Source organism: Aedes albopictus, chromosome 3, assembly GCF_035046485.1.
Source record: "Aedes albopictus strain Foshan chromosome 3, AalbF5, whole genome shotgun sequence".
NCBI lineage: Eukaryota > Metazoa > Arthropoda > Insecta > Diptera > Culicidae > Aedes > Aedes albopictus.
In genome coordinates, this window is record NC_085138.1 from 247299882 (window position 1) to 247321835 (window position 21954).

A 21954-nucleotide genomic window follows, 5' to 3' on the forward strand; every position below is an offset into this window, starting at 1 on the left:
CCAAGACAACTTCGGGCGCTGCCGTGAGAGTTGAAGAGAACCCTCTAGACATCGCCATTAAGCACATACTTTGTAGATTGCCTAATTACGATTGGATCGTTCAGAGGCACCCTCGATATCTAAGAAAACACCCAAACAAAATTGCTTTTTTTTAATTCTTTTTATTCGTGAATTTAAACTTAAGCTAATTCTTCACACAACAAAATTGCTTTTGAGCGAATGCTTTCTCGATATCATAAACAACCTTGTGTAAAAGAGTCTCTGTGGGCTTTCCAGATTGGTAAGCATGTTGGTTCACATGAAGAGGCACGCTGGCCAGATGAACATCACGGATCTGATGATCCACAATGCATTCTAACCATTTCAGAAGAAAAGAGGTCAAACTTATAGACCTGAGACTGTTTGTCGCACGACCCACTTTCAGAATAAACAGTATTGTAATATCCCGCCAGGATTTGGGAATATACCCTGTAGCAAAACTGCTGACAAGTAGTTTTTTCAAAACATGTTTGGAATCAATCCCTTTTGAAGCAAAATAGGATGTGTATATCCCATCTGCTCCAGGAGATTTGATTGTGCGATATTTGCCAGAAAACCATTCGCCAGAATGCCGTTGGCCAGAAAGACATTTGCCAGAAAATGCCATTTCCCAGAAAACCATTAGCCAGAATGTACCATTCCCCAGAAAGTACCATTTTCCAGAAATTTCCAAAGTTCACAATCCAGAAGTGTTGCCAATCTAATGATAATTGAAAACATCCTTATTGAAAAATAAATCGTGTTTTTTTATTTGTTTGGGATCGATTAGCGAAAGTTAAATAATTTATTGGAACTGATGTAAGGGCAAACAAGAAATGGTTTTAGAGTAACTTTGAAAGAAAAGCCTATAGTTTGAAGAAGGGCAAATCACTCCGTAACAAAAAATTGATGTAAACTCAAACCTTGCAAACTTCACAATACATTAAATCTTTTATGTTATTTAATTACTTCACTGCGCACTACAGCTTATTTTTTCAATAAGAACATTTCCACAAATTTGTCTGGTGGACAAGTTGATCATGATGTGGATCCAATTGATCAAATATTATTTTGACGAAATTTGATCAATACTCATCACAGACTTTCCTTTTTTCAACACATAGGATGTTCTTTCCAGCTTTTACTGATTTTATCTGCTCCAGAAGATTTGAAAGAAACAATGGTATTGTGTGCCTACTCAATCGATTCTATAGTTCTGAATTATTACTAAAAATTAGTCCGATCCGAGCCGAAGCTCAACAATCATAACTACAAGAAAATACAGGTTCATCCGAAGATGTAATATCCACATTTCCGGGGAAGTATGTACTGAATAAACATTCCAAAACTTCTTCATCTGAGGAAGTGAAGTAACTATTTGGCATACAAAGTTCGTTCATTCGGAAATTCCTAGACTTTGCAAGGATTTTTTTCAACCGACTGACTTCACTCAAACTTGAAACATTTGTACAAAGGATTTTCCAGCCGGATCGTTTAGCAGACCGAAGAGCTTTCTGGTAGGCCTTGCGAGTCGACCTGAAAGCCACCTCGTCGTCACGTCGTCTGTTCATACTCTTTCTACATTGTTACCTGAGCTTGGTCAAATCAGAATCCCACCAAGAAGGGGTGCCTCTTGTGGTCTTTACAGGCCGCAGACGGCGAGCTTCTTCAAAAACATCTACGATGAAGGTCGTTGTAGTATCAACGGCATCATCTAAATCACTTGGAGTGTCAATGCATGGTAAGTATCCAAGGAATTTGGCCGCAACCAAATCAATAAAGAGATCCCAGTTGGTTGAACGGGGATTCCTGAAACGCAATGTTTGCGAAGTAACATTTAAATGTTCCAAAAAAAAAAATGTAGCGATGGTCAGATAAAGATTCTTCATCTGACACATGCCAATCTATGCCAATTGGTCAGCTCGTGACTTATTCTACTAGAGCAAAGCGTTATGTCTAACACTTCCACTCTAGCAGATACCATGAAGGTTGGGCGGTTGCCTATGTTAAGTAATGCAAGATCTGTACTAATTAAGTACTCCATCAAACTGGAGCCTCTCAAGTTTATGTCTGAGCTGCCCCAGATGATATGGTGAGCATTAGCATCACTGCCAACAATTAGCGGAAGGCCTTTTGGAATACAGTATGCGATGACTTGTTTGAAAGCATCCATAGGGGATGGTTCATCATGCGGTTAATAAACCGAACAATAGACGTATTTCCTGTTGAGGTTTCTAACAGATACACAGAAAAAAATATTCATGTAAAATTCAGCGAAAAATCATGCACATAAAGGGAATGCTAGAGTTAGTGTATATTTACATGAGATATCATGTAAAATTACGTTACGTTCGTGTAAATTTCCGCTAATAGTCGCCAAACCGGTTGGTGTCCATGATGATTTACGCGATGGTTGGCGGAAATTTACACGATGGTAATGTAATTTTACATTATATCTCTTGTTAAAGTGCACTAATTCTAGCATTCCCTTTATGTGCATGATTTCTCGTTGAATTTTAATTACATATTTTTTTCTGTGTACATCAATTGTGATAGCACATACATCTCTGGTGGTTAGTTCAGAGATGAGTGTAGCAACTATTGCATTGTTGACAAGCACACAGGCTCGAGGAATGACACGCAAGTTTGCCATTTCATGTTTACTGAAAGTAGCAAATACCGGGTTCACAAGGTTTCCTAGATAGAAATTCGCCTTACGAAAGTAAGGTTCTTGGACTTGGGCCACTTGGGTTGTACCATTTTGCATACGCCTGTTTGCAAAGATTGATCGTTGCTGTTATTTTATGCTGAATATTGATCTGAGCTATCCTAAGCGTACACGGAGAAATCAAACTACCTAATTTTTGGGTCGATTTTACTCAAAGCTGAGTATATCGAATAAACTAGTTACCCAAAATTAGGTTGTTTTCCCTCTTTCCCCCACCTATGTTGTCAAAAACAAACAGAGATGCATCTACCCAATGGGGGTCCTTGAGCCCAATAAGCCAATTTTGAGTAAATGTAGGTATACTCAAATTTGGGTTGAATGAGGGGGGGTCTTGGGTTGAATTTACCTACCCTTAAGTATATTTTTTTTACTAGAGGTAAAGGCAATTTACCTAGTGTGAGTTTAATCGATTTACTCAAATTTGGCTTATTGGGCGGAACTATGGGATTGCGTCAAAAGAACTCAATTTTGGGTAGTTTGGCGGTCCCGTGTAGCCAATACCCAAACTACACAGATCGAAAAAAGAGTGTAAAATTCTGTGACATATGATGCACATAATTGGAGCGTAGGATATCACAGAAGTTTACATGACATATCATGTAAGTCATAAAATATCATGTAAACTTCCATTATACAGGGGATAGACAAAATGATTGGGACAGGTAAAATTATCCCTTCTCAAAAAAAATATTCAAATAGCTGTAACTTTTCTAAAAGTGCATCAAATATTCTCAAATTTTTACTGTAAGTGGATTAACTAGTTGTGTATCAGTGGACAAAATTTGGAAAAGATCGGGCTATTCTGCACGAAGTTATAAAGATTCTAGAAAAAGGTATATTAATCCGATAGCCAACTTTGAGCTGTTATATCTCCAGATTCAATGAACCGAATGCAATGAAATTTTGAACATTTATGACTTATATAATGAGCTTTGAAAAACTTTTGATTTAACTTAAAATTCTTAACACGGAAGAAAATTATAACGATTAGATTATTTTTCCAATGAAACACCAAATTTTCTTAAATTTTAACATTGTTTTAAAATTCAAGATGCTAATTATAGTTTATTAATATTCCGTCTAATTGTCTTGAATATAAATATGTTTTGAAAGAAAGTAACAACACAGCCGGCAATTCATTGAAAAAGTAATGGGATGCATATTAAAAGTAGACCAATTTACTAAAAAATCATAAAATAAATGAAATAGCTATAACTTTTTCTCATGTTAATAATTTCAAGTTGAGTCAAACGTTTTTCAAAGCTCATTATATAAGTCGTAAATGGTCAAAATTTCATTGCATTCGGTTCATTGAATCTGGAGATATAACAGCTCAAAGTTGGCTATCGGATAAATATACCTTTTTTTAGAATCTTTATAACTTCGTGCAGAATAGCCCGATCTTTTCCAAATTTTGTCCAATGATACGCAACTAGTTAATCCACTTACAGTAAAAATTTGAGAATATTTGATGCACTTTTAGAGAAGTTACAGCTATTTGAATATTTTTTGAGGAGGGAAAATTTTGCCTGTCCCGATCATTTTGTCTATCCCCTGTATGTCATGTACTCTGAGAGTTTACATGACATATAACACAAATTTACTGATATATCATGTAAACCCTGTAAACCATCATAACTATAAGTTTACATGACTAAATGATGTTTACATGACCAGAGTTGATGTAACATGACGTGTAAATATCATTATTTTTATCTGTGTAGGCATGATTAATCTCTTAACAACCACAGCACAACAAAGTTCAACAGCAATTAAAGTTTAAACTAGATCGGTATTGATTGAAAAACGCCAAAGGTGAAAATACACAGAATACACTGTGTAAATAGCATAACGCGAAACCATATAGGTGAAAATTTAAACTAAGATCGGACTGGTGTAAAAACTTCAAACTTTCGAAGATTCATCCCCGCACTAAAGGTACCATGTGCAGGACGCTTATAAGACCAATGGTCTTCTACGCATAGGAGGACCTGCAAGAACGATCTGTGATGGTATATCGCGGTAATGAATCGCTGCGATCTAGGATGAATCCAGAATCTAGAAGGTTGTCAAAACGAGCAGGATACCGTGGGTTGGGCATGTGGCAAGAATTCCGGGTAGAAACAATGGAAAGAATGTGTGTTGCAAGAAATTTAAGGTTCCAGCGGACAGCGACATTCCCGAGGTTGAAGAGAATCAGCAACGAATCGAAATGTTTAGCTATTATTGAGGACCTCATCTTATCTGTATAAAGATGTTGAACTAAATAAATAAAATGAAGAATATAATTGAAACAAACTGAAAAACATACAACGTTCTACTCCTCCGTGTCTCGATTTGAAAATTAGATGTGCGAAGAAAGTTCCACTGTCGCTGATCGTGAGACGATGCTGACGACGATGATGATGATCGTGTCGTCGTAGATTATGCTCGAACCGCATGGTTGGGATGGCCGTCGCGAGTGGCGGTGTGACAGCCTTCTTTCATTGCATTCCATTCGAGTAGAAACGCGCCGCCGCGTGCGACACCAAAGTCGTCATCCGTCCGTCCGTCGTCGGTGGGTCCCGTGCGCGACGGAGGACTCTTCTGCTGCTTGCCCGGCGACTGGCGGATCCGGCGTGAAGTCGTAAACCGAATCGATCCTCTGTCGCGTACGGAGCACGAGTTTAGTGCTCAACGAATCGTGATCGCGATAGGACGTCCGAGTGTGTGATCGGCCGGTTAGTTGTGGAATAATAATAATATTTTTACGCTGTCGTTTCGTTTCCGTACAGCTACTTGAGTTTCTAGAGACGTGCGAAAAAATATAAAAATAAGAGAGTGAGTGATCTTCGTTGTGATGTCGTCTGACTGCGTCTCAAGTGGTGCTGAAATGGTTTAACAGGCTGGCATAAGTTTGCAGCGTTTGATAGCGCCGGGCACTTTGGGAACAAGCTACACCTTGGTTTATTTATTTTTACTCGGAATGGAATGATCAAAGCGGCCGGACGACGTATTCGACGGATTGTTACTAGTTTTCCTAAACGCTGACCTAGGTAATAAGTAAATCAATAAACATGTGTGATCATGGAACACATTACTTACAATGATTTTACTATGATACCTTCATCATTGATCATTATGCGCATTTTAATCCTTTGAACTCAGTCGATGTACCTAGCTAATGCTACAATATCTTTCAGAAGAAACTTCTGAAAGAATGACAGAGGGAGCTTTTGGAAGAATTCTGAAAGCCCTGCAAACATGTCAGAAGGAGGTTCCTGAGCAAGTCCAGAAGAAACACATGCCAAATTTTCGAAAAAAAAAAATCCTAGAGATATCTCAGAATTAATTCCTAGAGGAATCTCGGAAGAAATTTCTAAAGGAACCCCAGCAGGATTTCTAAGAGGAATCTCGAAAAAAAAACCTTGCAGGAATTCCACATAGAAACTTTTTGGGAGTCTCATAAGAAACCGCTGGAAAAATATCGGAATGAGCAGAGGAATCACAAAAAAAATCTGGACGGAACTTGCAACAAATTTCTGTAGAAATCGCTGAAGGAATCCCAGCATAAATTGCTGAGGGAATCTCTGAAAGAATTCCCGAAGGAATACTCGAGAAATCTCGGAACGAATTACTAGACCAGCGGTTTTCAGATCGTGCACCGCGGTGCACTTGGTACTCCGCGAATCCTGGACAAGTGCACCGCGGCAGCTCACACTTTTCTGGCAGCCTTTTTTGCTGCTTTGATTTGAATCGGCTCTCTCTTTCACTCCGTTGTATGAGCAGAATGACGTTTGAACCACTTTTAGTTTGAACGATGTGCAGATTAACGAGAGTCAAATCATTATTATCAATAAAAAGTTTTTAAATTAGAAGCGGTAAAACCAACGGGAGTAGACGGTATTACATAGGATCTGAGAAGGGATCTGTCAATGATTTCAATCAGTTTTCCAGAACTTCTATTGAACATGTGTTATTGATTTCAAATGAATCTTCTTTGAATTTCGTGATTTGGCCAGAAACCCTTGAAGAAATTTGCCAAATACCTTGCCAGAAATATGCAAACGCTCAGAAAGTGAAGCTTCCAGGATCTTGCAGGATTTTTTGACAAAGATCTCTTCAGAAATCCGGTAATATTATTGGTAAAACAAAAGTAATCATACAGAGTCCAAGCAGGTGTACGTTGAATTTTTAATGTGGTCAAAACTTTCTAATGCGCAAGAATTTCACAATTTCATGACCTCAAACGGAGATTTCCAGAAAAAAATATCCAGAATAAAATATAAATAAAAAAACGCAAGTCAATGTCATAATCACATCTGTTTGTGAAAAAATATTTGAAAAACGAGTGGATGCACCTGAGAGTCGCTTTTCACAAATACGATAAATTTTTAACAAATCCGATTTTACACTTTGGGCAATAATGACCAGGTGCACCGCGTAGAGATTTATTTCCAAAAAGTGCACCGCGAACCAAAAGGTCTGAAAACCCCTGCTCTATATGCCCAGGAAGTCGAGAAAAGTTTCCCGACCGCACCGGGAATTGAACCCGCCGTCTCCGGATTGGCGATCCATAGCCTTAGTCACTAGGCTAACTGGAACTTTTTAAATCACATAACAGATTTTATAGAAATATATCCTTAGATGTGCCATTGTCAAAAAACCGCAAAGTGATCAGATGCTTGTAGAAAAAGATATTAGGTACATAAAGACCGTCTGGTGATGCTCAACATTTAACACGAAAGGAATAATGACTAATGATCACTTTCTGGCCCTTAACAAAGTTTTGCTATAGTTCTAGTTATAGGCAAGAGATGAACCAGCCTAGGGCTGAAAATCTCTATAATAAAGTAATAATAATAATAATAGTTATAGGCTATAGTTCTATTTTATCGGCTGTGATTTAAGAAAATTTAGAAACCCTCACGCTATTTTCCCATATAAACTTCAAATGAGTTTAGCTCCGCCCAAACAATAACGAATTCAGCTGAAAACTTGACCAGGGCTCGTGGCGTCATATAGAATTACATGAGAAGGGGCCCATTGAACTTTTTGACCTGTATTGCCATACAAGCGTGAACCACTTTATTACAGGCCCATCAAGTTTTAGCATGTTTGTTGAAAACAAAATCACCGATTAAAAGATATTTTCCTGAATTAGCTTAGGGTGGTTCAAGACAAACTGCATTTTTGGCTGTTGCTTTTTAAATTCCAAATTCTCATCAAATTCATTCAAGAAACAATTAGATAATTTGTTAACGCGTCCTTTCTTGCGCGAAGACGGTCGTTATCTCTTTTGGTGCAGTAGTTACAGGCATAAAGCCTGTGCACTTTAGAATCGGTACATTTTCATCGGCTACAGATCAAGAACGGTTTGACATAGGAAAAAAGTGTTGTAAGAAGCAAATGAAGCTGATTTATTGTACTTTATAGGAAAAATATAACATTTTCTGTTTCTACTTTTCTAGATATTGACCTGAATTCGTAATTAGTGCAGGTTTGTTCTGCATAATTCGAACGAAAATCAATGTTCGTCGGATTCATGATTTGCGAAGGAACCTAATATCGCTAAATTCACCATAAACACAAAATAGAAACGTTTTAAATATGATAATTCTTGACTTAAAAATGTTAAAATATTTCAAGGGTGTTTTAAAATAATCGATATAGCTATGGTAAACCATGGAAAGTTTTATGGAAAATCAAAGGCTCAAAAAGTCATTTTCGCGTAAGCTGAAGTTCTGAAAATACACATCGAGAAAGGGTACTATACTAATATTACTGCCATACAACAAACAAATGTTTTGATCCAAAACAATATCAATAATTTTTACCCGTATGGACGTTTGTTGACGAAATTCGTTGGATTCGTTTCAATGGCATGTAATATATTTTACTAAAACTGAATCTACTCAGAGTTTTTGAACTGTGATCATAGTATTAGATCTAAAGATTCAGAATCTGTATGGTTTTCAGTATTTAATCCATGAATACCGTCCATTTTGAGTTCAATAAGGAAGAGTTCGCACGATTGTTAATTTTCGACTGCTGTGTGGGAAAACAAGTCATAATTCCAAAAATAACCCAGTTTTAGGTATGAAATATGAAAGACCACTTGTTTTATGGAATTGAAGGGACTCTAGGAAAAAAAATCACAAAAATACTTTGAAGAAAATGTTGTTTTGAATATTGCGTGAATAGGCTTAATAAGGCTATTATATTGAAAGTGGCCTTGCAAACCTTACATAAGAAAAAAATAATGTGGTAACGAATTTGGGACATATCTTTGATGCATATACATTTGTTTCTTGTAGAAATACCAGTTCTTAAGCTATAAAATTTTCAAATGTCGATGATCGTGGGTTTGTGCAGATAGAATTGCAAAATTGCAATAATAATAGATCGATACTTCATATCAAAGAAACAAAAACAGCACATTCCATATTTTTCCTACACAATAAATAAGCATCATTTGCTACTTATAACATTTTTTTCTATGTCAAACCGTTTTTGATCTGTAGTCGATTGAAAGTGTACCGATTCTAAAGTGCGCAGGCTTTTGGCTTTTTTCTTTAAAAGTCATCGTTTATGCAAAAGGCGATATTACAGGTTGCGGCAAACGATTGTGCGATATTTGCCAGAAAACCGTTTGCCAGAAAACCATTCGCCAGAGTGACAAACGCCAGAAAACCATTTGCCAGAATGTACCATTTGCCAGAATACTATTTGCCCGAAAGTACCATTTGCCAGAATGTACCAATCCCCAGAATCTATTTAATATTAAATATTAAATTCCGGGGATTAGTACATTTTTGTTGTTTTGTTCCTTATTGTTTTACCGCAATCAACAATTAATGTCAAAATCTAGTCTTACTAACTAAGAAGAACAGCCTATGTTTAAAAGAAGGCAAAATTCACTAGTTGAACATCAACGATTTCGGTGCAAAAACCTATTTTTCTACAACGAAACTATTCTCTCTAGTTCAAATAGTGAATTTTTCCTTCTTCTAAACACAGGCTGTTCTTTCTAGTTTCATTGTAAGACTAGTTTTTGGCATAAATTACTGATTATGTTAGACCCATAAAGCAATATTGATAGTTTAGTCACAGACAAACAGACGTAACACCTTGAACGATTTTCATGGAAATCCATCGCCCAGTTCACACTACTATCACCTGGTGGTAAAGTTGCACGTATCACTGTGTTGTGCCATTTTGTCAACAGAAGGCGCTAGTGTGAAACGTCAAACGCATAGAAAAATGATGCGCGCGCCTCTGGTTGTGAAAGCCACAACTATGAAAATTTAAAATGATCGTTAAAAGCGTGGTCGATGGAAATTTCGCAAGTGTTACGTCTGTTTGTCTGTGGTTTAGTTATTGAAAAAAATAACAGATCTTAAACCCGTTTATTGTTTCTATATTTAAAAGAAGAAAAGATTCATGGGTAAACTAGTGTAGCTCCAACTTTAACAATTATTTTAAAAGCATAAAAGGAGAAAACGAAAAAAATGGCTATTCGGCAAAACAACTTTTTGACCTAACCAACTGCTACCAAATGACATTCGACCCAACGCCCTTCAGCCGAATGCCCTAATATCATTGATATTAAGATTCTATAACAGTAGCCGGAGCGCCATTAGTCAGAATACTATAAGCCCAAATATGTTAAGCTCACATGTTACAATCACCGTGATAAGGAAATATGTTTGTTAAAATTGGCGCGAATAAACTAAGCAATTCATCTAAAAAGAACAGCAGATGATTGAAAGAAGGAAAAAACTCTTCTGGAATTATTAGAGTTAATTACCTCAAGAACAAGCTTTTTATAGCATTTGATCAAGTGATATTCAGCCTAATGGTACATTCAAGCTTGTGATATCGGGGGTACTGGCTTTCGGGCAGTGACAGTCAGGCTAATGGTATAGGTAAAACCGTCACTTAAGTTATTATTTCTGTGTATTTTACTCGTTGCTTCCAAAAGGTTTTTGTTTATGGTATTCGAGTGACTTAAGTGTGTGATCAACAATTCCGGGTAATTTTGCTGTTTGGCACAACAATTATGATTTAAAGTGATTATGTCATTGTTTTTGTCAAAAATAAGCTTAAATATCACTCTCAATTGAAAGAAGGGAATCTTTGAAGAATATAAGTAAAGCCAAAAATTCCATATCAGAAAAAGCTGGAAAGAACATCCTATGTGTTAAAGAAACGAAAATCTTTGATGAGTATTGATCAAATACCGTCAAAATAATATTTGATCAATTGGATCCACATTATGATCAACTTGTCCACAAGACAAATTTGTGGAAAAGTTCTGATTGAAAAAATAAGCTGTTGTGCGCAATAAAATAATTAAATAAAATTTTTCAAACTACAGTGGACGTTCGATAACTGCAACATGTTTACGTTTCACTTAGCGAACAAAATTCGATAACTGCAACGTCAGATAGACGTCAACAACCTATCAATTACGCAATATTCATTCGACTGATTATTTGGGCTAACTTGGCGCACCGTTTTGACGGATAGCGGTGCGGTAACTGCAAATTTGTTGCACTTACCGGACTTGCAGTTAAAAAGCATTGCAGTTAAACCGTTTGCACCGACCGAACGTCTACTGTATAGGCTTTTCTTTAATAGTTACTCTAAAGCCATTTCTTGTATGCTCTTACTTCAGTTCCAATAATTTATTGAACTTTCGCATATAAATCTGAACAAAAATAAAATTTTACATTTTTACAATCGTTATCGTGGGCTAATCGATCCCAAACAAATAAAAAAACACGATTTATGTGTCAATGAGAATGTTTTAAATATTCATTAGATTGGGAACACTTCTGGATTGAGAACTTTAGAAAATTTCTGGGAAATAATACTTTCTGGGGAATGGTACATTCTGGCAAATGGTTTTCTGGGAAAGGGTTCTTTCTGGCAAACGGTTTTCTGGGAAATGGTATTTTCTGGCAAATGTCTTTCTGGCCAATATATAGGGTTTGTGTTCCATCAGTAATCTCACGCTCCCAATTTCATCCTATTCGAAAACAAGCGATTACGGCACCGAATGATTCCGTTCTTTTTGTTTTCATGCGTGCTCACTTCTAACAAAAAATACAAAAATAAGAAACACAACAAACAGTTCTTCATTCCTTTGTTTTTCGTAGGATGAAAATGGGAACCACATGCTTAATAAGGGAACCAATACCCTAGTTACAACACGTATAAAAAAATAGAGAGGTGTTCTTTCTGTAACTCAAGAAAGAAAAGTTAAAAAATACCTATTTTTTACTAGAAAATTTTATTTGGTGCAGCAACAAACTCTAAAATCTTAGACTCTCAGCTTCCTAACGATGAGTTCAGAATAGGACAGATCGATGTAGTACTAGAAAAGCACCGTAACAATTTGTAGTAATGAGCTGAATTTCAGTACACGGAACTACAAATCAACCCAAATTTAAGTTTTTTTGACGCAATCCCGCACCTCCGTGGAATTACTCAAATTTGCGTCAAACCGCGATTGTGATCACTAAGTAGTTCTCATTTGATCGCGGCAAAAATTTTCACCCAGCGGAGGCTTTATTTGACGCAAATTTGGGTTTAGTCAAGATAAACCAAATTTGGCTTCTTCCACGGAGCAGCACGCATGTGTCGGTGCTTCTCTCTTCGTTTTTGATAACATTCGTGTGGGGCGAGGGGGAAAACAACCCAATGCTGAGTAAAAACTAAAAGCTGTTTAGCCAAATTTGAGTTTTTTAAACTTTTTCCTTGGGTTAAAATATTATTCAGTGTATGGTGAGAAAGTCAATTCATCGTTTCTGCCAGGCTTGTCCGCACTGAGCGCATGAAAATTCTGCTCTTTTGATTTACACCACCAAAACCATTGTATTTATGTAATCTTTCTATCTTACTTGATAGAAGGATGTTTGAATATCCAAAATGTCATTTCAAACTGTCAAAAAATCGCACCGCAGTGCCGCACTGAGCGTGCAAAGAGAAAATCACTGGGGTGAATTCACCCGGGTGAAATTCTCTTTGCGCGCACAGTGTGACACTGCGGTGCAATTTTTTGACAGTTCCAAATGACATTTAGGATATTTCAACATCCTTCTATCAGATAAGGTAGGAAGATTGCATTGATACGATGGTTTTGGTGGTGTAAATCAAAAGAGCAGAATTTTCATGCGCTGAGTGCGGACAAGCCTGGTTTCTGCTATGAAATGGTGCAGAAAGCGTGGGTATTATGATTCCATGCCTAATTTGATGCTGTTTGAGCAAAACTTTGGGAAACAGTGTTGTTGTTTTCTCCATTTCTTGCAACATGAACAACATAGTTATCCAAAGCTTTGCTCAATCAGTATCAAATTAGGCGAGGAATCATAATACTTACGCTTTTTGCACCACTTAATTGCGAAAACGGAGAATTGACCTTCTCACCATACTAAAATTCAGCTCATTACTACAAATCTAGTACTATAGACACATTCCAGCGTAACGGGACACCGCGAGGAACTAACTTTTGTGAACAAATGACGTCCGCAATCGAATATAATGTTCATGCTCATATGGTTTAACAGGTTTTATAACAAGCCTATTAGATGTACTTTCTGGTGCAATACTTGTTTTATGGGGTTTTGGTTCCAATTTACATGATATAACATGTTACATTTCGCCGAGGACCTGGGATCGAATCCCACTCCCGACATACTCACAAAATGTGGGTTTTTCCTTCGGAAGGGAAGTAAAAAGTGGGTCCCGAGATGAACTAGCCTAGGGTTAAAAATCTCGTAAATACAGACAAACAAAAAAAAATGTTACATTTCGTAACGGGACACCATCGCAGAAATCTTGTTTTTAAAATTTTCAAACTGAAATGCGTATATCAGCTCTGTTATGAGGTTTTGAATAATAGAGTCTTCTAGACATTTCTTTTTCGGATTGATGTGAGCAAGATTGCCGAAGTAAGTTTTACTGAGAAATGTATAGTTTTGGAAATATTCTTGATTTAGTTTTGGGAGCGCAGCGTTACGCTCGCGTGAAAACAGTGTTTTGCAAATGGTGTCCCGTTACGGCTAAAGACATCTAGTTGTAGATCAAATATTTTGCTAGATAGAATGTTGGTGTCTTCGGCAATGTTTTTCAGACAGATGGTATCTGTCCGGCAGGACACAAATAGGCCTTCAAACCCGCTCTGCCCCTATGGTGGCCATCGGAATGGGCCCTGGGGAACCTGTTTCGAGATTTATTTAACCTATACGTACCCGATACCGACAACTTATTTTTTTGAAGTCACCCTCAATTGATCATAAATTGGTGCTAGTTTATTATACTCAAGTGGCCATGCAATATCCGGAACCATTCCGGCGATATTCCGGGTTGTGCTGGGGTCAGGGGGTTGTCAAAATGACTAAAAGTGATTATTTTGTGTGTTGTTGTGTTTGAATCATCGATTTTCAGCCAAACAGTGAAACACAACAGCTATAACCAGATTTGAGTAAGTTGGCCCATCCGGATCCCCGTGACAAGTTCCGCGGGGCCTCGTTGGGGACACTTCTGATTTTCAACCTAAGCATGCCGTGCGACATATCAATCTTCACGATTTCGAATGACTGAGTCAGAAACGATAGACTGAAGTATGTATCAACTAATATGGCCACCCGGATCATATAGCACAGGTTGCACGAGGGTGTCATCGGGGACATTTCTGGTTTCCAACCAAAACACGCGGAGCGACGTATCAATCTTCATGATTTCGAAAGAATTGGATAGAGAAAATGACTTAAGTATGTATCAACTGATATGGCCGCTCCATAACACCTGGAGCAGGTTCTGCTGGGGCCTCTGAGACACAATAACACACACGAAATAATCACTTTTAGCCATTTTGCAAAACAAACCCCTTCCCCACTGACTACAGTACAATCCGGAATATATCCGGAATTGTTCCGGATACTACATGGCTACTTGAGTGCAATGAATAAGCACCAATTTATGATCGATCAAGGGAGACTTCAAAACAAAATCGGAGGAAAATTCACAAAATTCCAACATTTTGAAAATGAGTTATCGGGGGTCGGGTACGTGAAGGTTAATTGTATCTTCAAAACTATGGTTGTGCGGAGTATCTATCTTCGCGATTTTTCCACATTCTACATTATAATGATCCGAAGAAGATTCTATGATACATATATACAGTACATTCATTCAGAACAGTCTTTTCAAGCATATGTCGTATGTTTCTTTAAACCTTTATTTGAAGGCTCATGCGCCTTGGGAATAAAGGAGCCAATTTCATTTGAAATAAATTTTACATTTTGAGGGGATTTTTCCTTTATACTATGTTAGTTTTGGGGAACCGTTAAACTCGCCGTTTGGTCAAGGATAGAGAGAACAATATTTTTTTTGAAGGGGTGGGATTATGGGGGCTTTCCGTTGATATTTAGCTAACGACAACCAGTAACGATACAAGGATTTCGAGAAGAAAAAAAGGTTGGCTATCAAAATGACAAGAGAAAGGTCGCTAGACTTTTAATCAATGGTTACTAATTTATGTTGTCACAAAAAGTAATGCAACGCCATTTTCGTGCTGCATTTTATATTGTTTTTAAATTTTCAATAAGAACATAAGCTTCAAAATATGTTTGTCGTCATAAAAGTGAGTTTTACGATGATTCATGGGTTAAAGAAGGAATGCCAACCATCACTTCTGGAACTTCAAGTTTTGAATGTTGGGTGATTCTATAAGCCTTTTTATCATCATGGTGGTAATTCATAGTACATGTTAAAAAGGTTATAGCATTTAAAGAGTATGTTATCACCACAAAACTTCATAAAATATCACTTGTTATACTGATCCACCAAAATACCTGCTCTTTGTTTACGTAGTTTTCGTGAGCTGAGAAACGGGTTTTGTTCCAGTAGGGGCGTTACATTAGGAAGGATAATGAAAATATATACACCCTATAATATCATTTTATCATGGTTACGTTTTTTGGGTTAAATATTTGATCAAACGAAACTTATTTATCAACTTATGGAAGTCTTTAAAATTTTCGTAACGGGACACCATCTCTACGTACCCATTGTAACGCCTAAGATAACGCGTCGGTCAAGGTAACCCATATGTTGGAAGAAAGGTCTCCACGAGTACTAAGAGAATCCAGAAAATTATTTTTCTTAAGTTCGTAATGAATTCGTTATAACAACAAATGTGCTAGTTTCGTAACGGGACACCATTAAATTGCGGTTATTGCAAAAAGTGCTTAAAACTTGTCACAACCCACTTGTATGAAAAGTTATCTTTTGGTGTATAAAATATACATTATTATACTACATTAACAAAAAATAGGTATAATGTTTTCAAACTTTAACATACAAGCAGCCATATTTGAAAATTACACTAGTTTACAAAATAAAACGAAAGTCGTGAACTTCTGTCAACGATCAAAATTTTTGAAGCACAATTTAGCGCTGATTTCGAAACCGACCTTCAAAAATTTTCAAGTAGACCAGTTTTTGAGTTTTAGCTTAATATCGAGTTTTACAACTTTTCAAAATATGTAATTTACTAAAATTCAAATACATTGCGTTTTGTTCAACCAATTTTTATTCTTTTTCCATAAATTAAAAGCTGAATACAATACCATTCGATCATCTGAATACATGTTTTGCATCAGATTGATGAATTTCAAGATATTGGCGAGTTTTGGGGACAATCTCCTTAAATTTTAGCAAAATTCCCAAAATTTTTTGAAGAAATGTATTTTTTTTCCAATAAGAAAATCCCTCTTTAGAAATTCTTTCTCGACGTTTATTTGACATATCATGTATAGGCGAGTTACAGTAAAAATTTCAGCCCAATCGGAGCATTGATTATGGAGAAGGAGATGTTTGAAGTGAGCGACATTGCTTAAAAATAGAACGAAAATCGTTTTCAAATCATCACCCAAAGTCGAAAAAATTTCCGCTCTACTGATTTTTTTTTCTTTTGCGTTTTAGAACTCAGGGCATGATTCTACACCAAAAATGATCATCAGCTTACCGAGTTCAAAAATGCTGTAAACTAGTGTTATCAATGAAAAATTTCATTTTTCTTACATAAAATGCTATTACTTCACCTAACTATTTAAATACGTTACCAGTCAAATTTTAAGTATAACAAATGATTTTCCTAAGATTGAACCTACCGTTATCCATATGCTGGAATGCTTGGGGCAAAACAGTCACTTTGAAATTTCATACCCTTGGCGTAGAAGTGCGTGGAATGTGTCTATACCGAACGTACATTGAAATCGGTGGTTGCGCACACAGCAAAAATCGCGATTTAATGATAAAATTCAATAGGGCGGCCAAATTCAAGATGTTTGTCAAAACATTTTCACCTTCAAATGAAAGGTGTATACTTTCTCTTCATAGAAATGTGAAGTATTGTACATGTTACAACATGAATTTTCGAGATATGACGCGATCCTAATTTGATGCAAAATTTTCATTTTTGTCACCTTCTGCCCCTTGGCAAGAAAGGGGTCCATCATACCCAATCAAAGCGGTTTTCATCCTTTTTTAATCATTTTCCAAATGTGCATTTTGGAAAGCTTCAAAGATTGTTCGTATTGAAAACTTTGATAATAAAGTTGAAACAATAATGATAGCGTTTGCGTTTGTTCTAGCGCAAACCCTATGAAAACTGTGGAAAAATGCTCAAAATCGGTCAGTCCAAAGCTACATAAACCTGTCATCAGCCAGCATAAAAAAATGATAGATCTATAATTTTGCCGAAAAATGCATAAAGCTGATCTTGCAAACAAAATAATAGTTTTCAATTTCTTCGAAAATATGGATCATCCTAATTTTCAACAACAATGGAAAAATGACCTTTTTATTAGAAACAACTTTGTAGACGACCATATTTGTCTTAAAAATCATTTGAAGGCGTTGAATGTATCTTTCCTCGTAATTCTGGGTCCTGGACCAACGATGGGAATGGGACCTTTAGAGTAATTTTTCCCTACGATGCAATAGATTGTCATATTCCAACAAATGCCACACATTAAAAAATCAATTTGCGAGCACAAAGAGCAACCCGTGTCAGTACCCACCAGGAAAGCTTCACTTGTGTCCGCGTCAACTCCGTAGATTGTATTTTTCACCGTGCTCAGTACGCATCCAGCATGTGGTCTGGTGGTCTGCTGTGCCATTATTGTGAATAAGATGCTTGATTAATTAATCAATTGAAACGAAGAGTAATGTGAGCGTCTACGTTTGTTAACCGAACAATTTAGCGACTACAACTGCTGTCGTGGTGGCACACGAGCTGCCTCGCACTGCATATAAATTTGAAATATTTGCGTTATGAAGTGGTTCTGTACGCCTCCGAACCATACAATAGGCAGCTAGGATGCAATTTTTTACTAACTGTACAACAGTTAACAGGGTCTGGTTTTACTAAACGATGTGTATTAATAACGAACTATAAATTGATGGCTGACTATGAAGTGGAAGTGCTGCGGTGAATCTTAATTGGGCAGTTACAAATAATTGCATAATGAGCGGCGATAAGTGATTCAAGTTTATCGAAGAAGTGGCGACTTGCGGTGCAGCGAAACCTCGGAGTCTTTAAATTTTGAATGGGACAGCTTGTGACTGACCACGAGACGTGCCGCGAGTGAGCTTATATAGCTTGGAGAGGGGTGTTAAGTTTCAAAGCGAATGAGCGTGTTTCCGTTGGACAGCAGCTTGATTACGGCGGACAATGAGTTGGCGTTATCGAGTGTTGGCGCTTTGTGGCTTGGCGGCAGTATCGCTTGCATGGAGTTCCGGATCGGCGGAATATCAGGATGACGATTTGACGCAGCCAGCTTATGTTAACATGACAGGTGAGTATTTTGATGATTTGAGCTGTATCTTATTTCAAACGGAAAATGTATGCAAGATGTTTTATTCATGGTTGTTTATAGCCAAGTTTAAAGCTTTATATCCGATAACACAACAAAAAGGTAGATAAGAATTGATTGATTCCCCGCAATCGAGAGTAAATTGATCACTTTTACAATATATTAGTGGATTAAAAAAACGCTGAAATTATTATTTTAATTAGTAATTCCTTTATCATTTGATTTGGTTTCTTGAGTAGAAAATATTTTTCACCTCTATCTTTTTTTATTGGCGTAACGTCCTGACTGTGATAAAGCCTGCTTCTCGGCTCAAGAGCAAACTTATGTGTCTCTGACAGATTTTGGACCGCTGAATCCGAATCCGGGCTCAGATTTGCTCCAGCACGTCATAATTTTGAGCTATACCTCAATTTATGATGCAGAATATGCGATTTTGGGCTTTTTTGACTGCCAGCCTTTAAGTACGGAAATATTTTTTAAGCAATCAAAAGGTAAATTAGTCAATTATCATCTAAATTAACTACTTACTTACTTTCAGTCCTGGGTACCCACGGTGGTGCAGAGGGCCGAATTGAAAGATTTCCATCCTGAGCGATTGCCAGCCATCGCCTTGACCTGTGTCCAGATCAAATTTCTATCGACTTGCTTGATTTCGTTGTTGAGGCTGCGCCGCCATGAGCCTCTGAGTCTGCCTCTGCTGCGATGTCCTGCTGGGTTCCAATCTAACGCTTGCTTGCAGATTTCGTTTCCGCCCCTGCGTAGAGTGTGGCCGACCCACCTCCACTTTCGCTCCCGAATTTCTGTCGCTATCGGCTTTTGATGATATCGACGATGGAGCTCCACCTTAGAAATTGTGAGGCCACCATGCATGAATTACATACCGCAGGCATCTATTGATGAAGACCTGCAGCCGTTGAGTGTTCTCAACTGATACACACCAGGTTTCACTGGCGTATAGCAGCACAGATTTCACGTTCGAGTTGAAAATTCAGATTTTGGTGCGTTGATCAATCTGGTTGTTTTTCCATACATTTCTTAAACTCGTCTTCTTGATCTGTGCACCTATGCCGATCTTGGTGCCACCATCAGCCGCCATTTGGCTACCAATATATTGGAAGCTTTCAACATTCTTCACTGATCGCCCAGCTACCGTAAAGCTGGAAGGGTTAACCGTGTTTACATCCAACGATTTGGTCTTGTTGACGTTGATGGTAAGACCTTCCGCGACTGGCAAGATCATCTTGAGATGAGCTTGCTCTGCATATCAGAGCGCCGTTGAGCTAGGAGATCAAGGTCATCAGCCAATTCGAAGTCATTTAGGTGCTCCAAGGTGATGGGCTGCCGCAGCAATCCATTATAATTCTTGCCTCACTCCAGCAACGACCCGGATGGAATCGGACAAGACACCGTTGTGCAGTACTCTGCACGAAAATGCCCTGTACTGTGCTTCAATGAGGCCGAGACCCTTTCGCCTGGGGGTTTCCCACATGTTTTCGTGAATGAGATGGTCAAAAGCTTTTTCGTAATCAATGAACACCAGAGAGACTCTTGGAATTCATTGATTTGCTCCAAAATGACACGAAGCGTGACAATATGGCCCACACAGGATCGTCCGGCACGGAATCCTGCTTACTGCCGTCGGAGAGTTGCGGCAATCTTCCCCTGTATCCGGTTGAGAATCACTTTGCAGAGGACTTTGAGAACGATACACAGTATCATGATGCCCCGCCAATTATCGCATACAGTCAGGTTACCCTTTTTGGGTACCTTTACTACAACGCCTTGCATCCAGTCGACCGGAAATGTCGCGGTTTCTCATATGTTGCAGAATAATTGATGCACTAGTTGTGCGGATACTACGGGGTCAGCTTTGAGCATCTCAGCTGATATGCGATCGACCCCTGGGGCCCTGTTCGATTTCATGCTACGGATGGCTGTTTCTATCTCCTGCACTGATGGAGCGTCGGTGTTGACACAGGTAATGCGTCGAAACCTTGGCGGATCATGCTGAGGTGTTGATGGCGTGGCCGACACTTGAAAAAGGTTTTCAAAGTGCTCGAACCAGCGTTTCAACTGGTCAGTTGGGTCGATCAGTAACTGTCCAGAGGTTACTTTCACGGGCATCGTAGCATTTATCTTAGTCCGACTAAGGCGACGTAAAACATCGTAGAGGAGACGAATGTCGCCAGTGGCGATGAAGACGTTCTTGATGGCACTCCATCGATCTTCTACGCTTCCACCTGCTGGAATATCCGCAGCATGGTTCTTTAGCTCCTCGACGAAGGACCTTTTCACCGTAGCGTCTTCCAGTCGGCGTGTGTTGAACCGGCACCCGATTTTCTCCTTCTGTCGGTGGATCCTGGCAATGCGCAGTCGGATCTCGCTGATTAGAAGATGATGGTCGGACGCAATGTCGGCGCTATGTTTGTTCCGTACATCAAGAAGGCTCCGTCTCCATTTTAGCTGATGCAGATGTGGTCGATTTGATTTTCCGTGACACTTAAAACTATCAAATTCGATTTGGTAAAACGAAATATTTTGCATGAGTCGTTAATTTAGATGTTGATTGACCAATTTACCTTTTGATTGCTTAAAAAAAATATTTCCATGCTTAATGGCTTGCAGTCAAAAAAGCCCAAAATCGCATATTTTGCCTCATATATTGAGGTATAGCTCAAAATTATGACGTGCTGGAGCAAATCTGATGTTGTTACGCAGTGTTATCTATTTTACAGTATTAACGAACATTTCCCAAAACTAAGAAAATTTTAAAATTTGGTACCAGAAATTCCATAGAGTATTCGAAGGTTGGGATAAATTTAGGAAAAATGCCGTGAAGCAACAACTACAAGATCCATCAAACAAAAAAAGATGTTCTTCTACCTATTTGATTATATATTTTTTTCTTTTTGTTCTGGCTCAAGACTGAGCCTGTGGCGCACCAGCGAAATGTTCACGGCGTACCAGGGCGCCTCGGCGCACAGTTCGGGAAGAACTGAACTGAGTGCATCCTCTGTCAATGATCAGTATGTCAGTATGTGATACACAACGTGTGGCACGTTCGAAAATATTCTATGCCTAAGGGAGTCAAAAAAAAAACAGAAATTTTACAAATTTCTAGCCCAAGCAGGAATTAACACCGTCATTATTCTTAGTATGGTCGTGCCAAATACTTGCCAAAAGAGTCAGCATTCACCTCTATGGTGTTATCACTATCTTTGCTGGAAGTGTCCTATGGCGAAGTATCCCATCACTTAACGTTTTTTAGCCGTATAATCTATATCACAATCAGGGTGTATGTAATGATAGAAAAAAGAAGATGAATATTTAATTAAATTT

At 38.0% G+C, this 21954-nt stretch overlaps 1 protein-coding gene across 8 annotated transcripts in view; it reads left to right on the forward strand.

The window, feature by feature from the left end:
- The first annotated feature begins 5073 nt into the window (after positions 1-5073).
- The window catches only part of LOC109402885 (reversion-inducing cysteine-rich protein with Kazal motifs), a 125454-nt gene continuing 108573 nt past the window's right edge, over positions 5074-21954 (forward strand). Inside the window, exons 1-2 of one of the 8 annotated variants that reach the window (XM_062859953.1) lie at positions 5074-5781; positions 18148-18597. In XM_062859953.1, coding sequence (XP_062715937.1) covers positions 18474-18597 — 124 coding nt within the window. In that variant the 5' untranslated portion in view covers positions 5074-5781; positions 18148-18473. Of the gene's footprint in view, positions 5782-18110; positions 18598-21954 lie in introns of all 8 variants that reach the window. The other 7 variants (XM_062859946.1, XM_062859948.1, XM_062859947.1 and 4 more) reach the window with 7 other exon arrangements.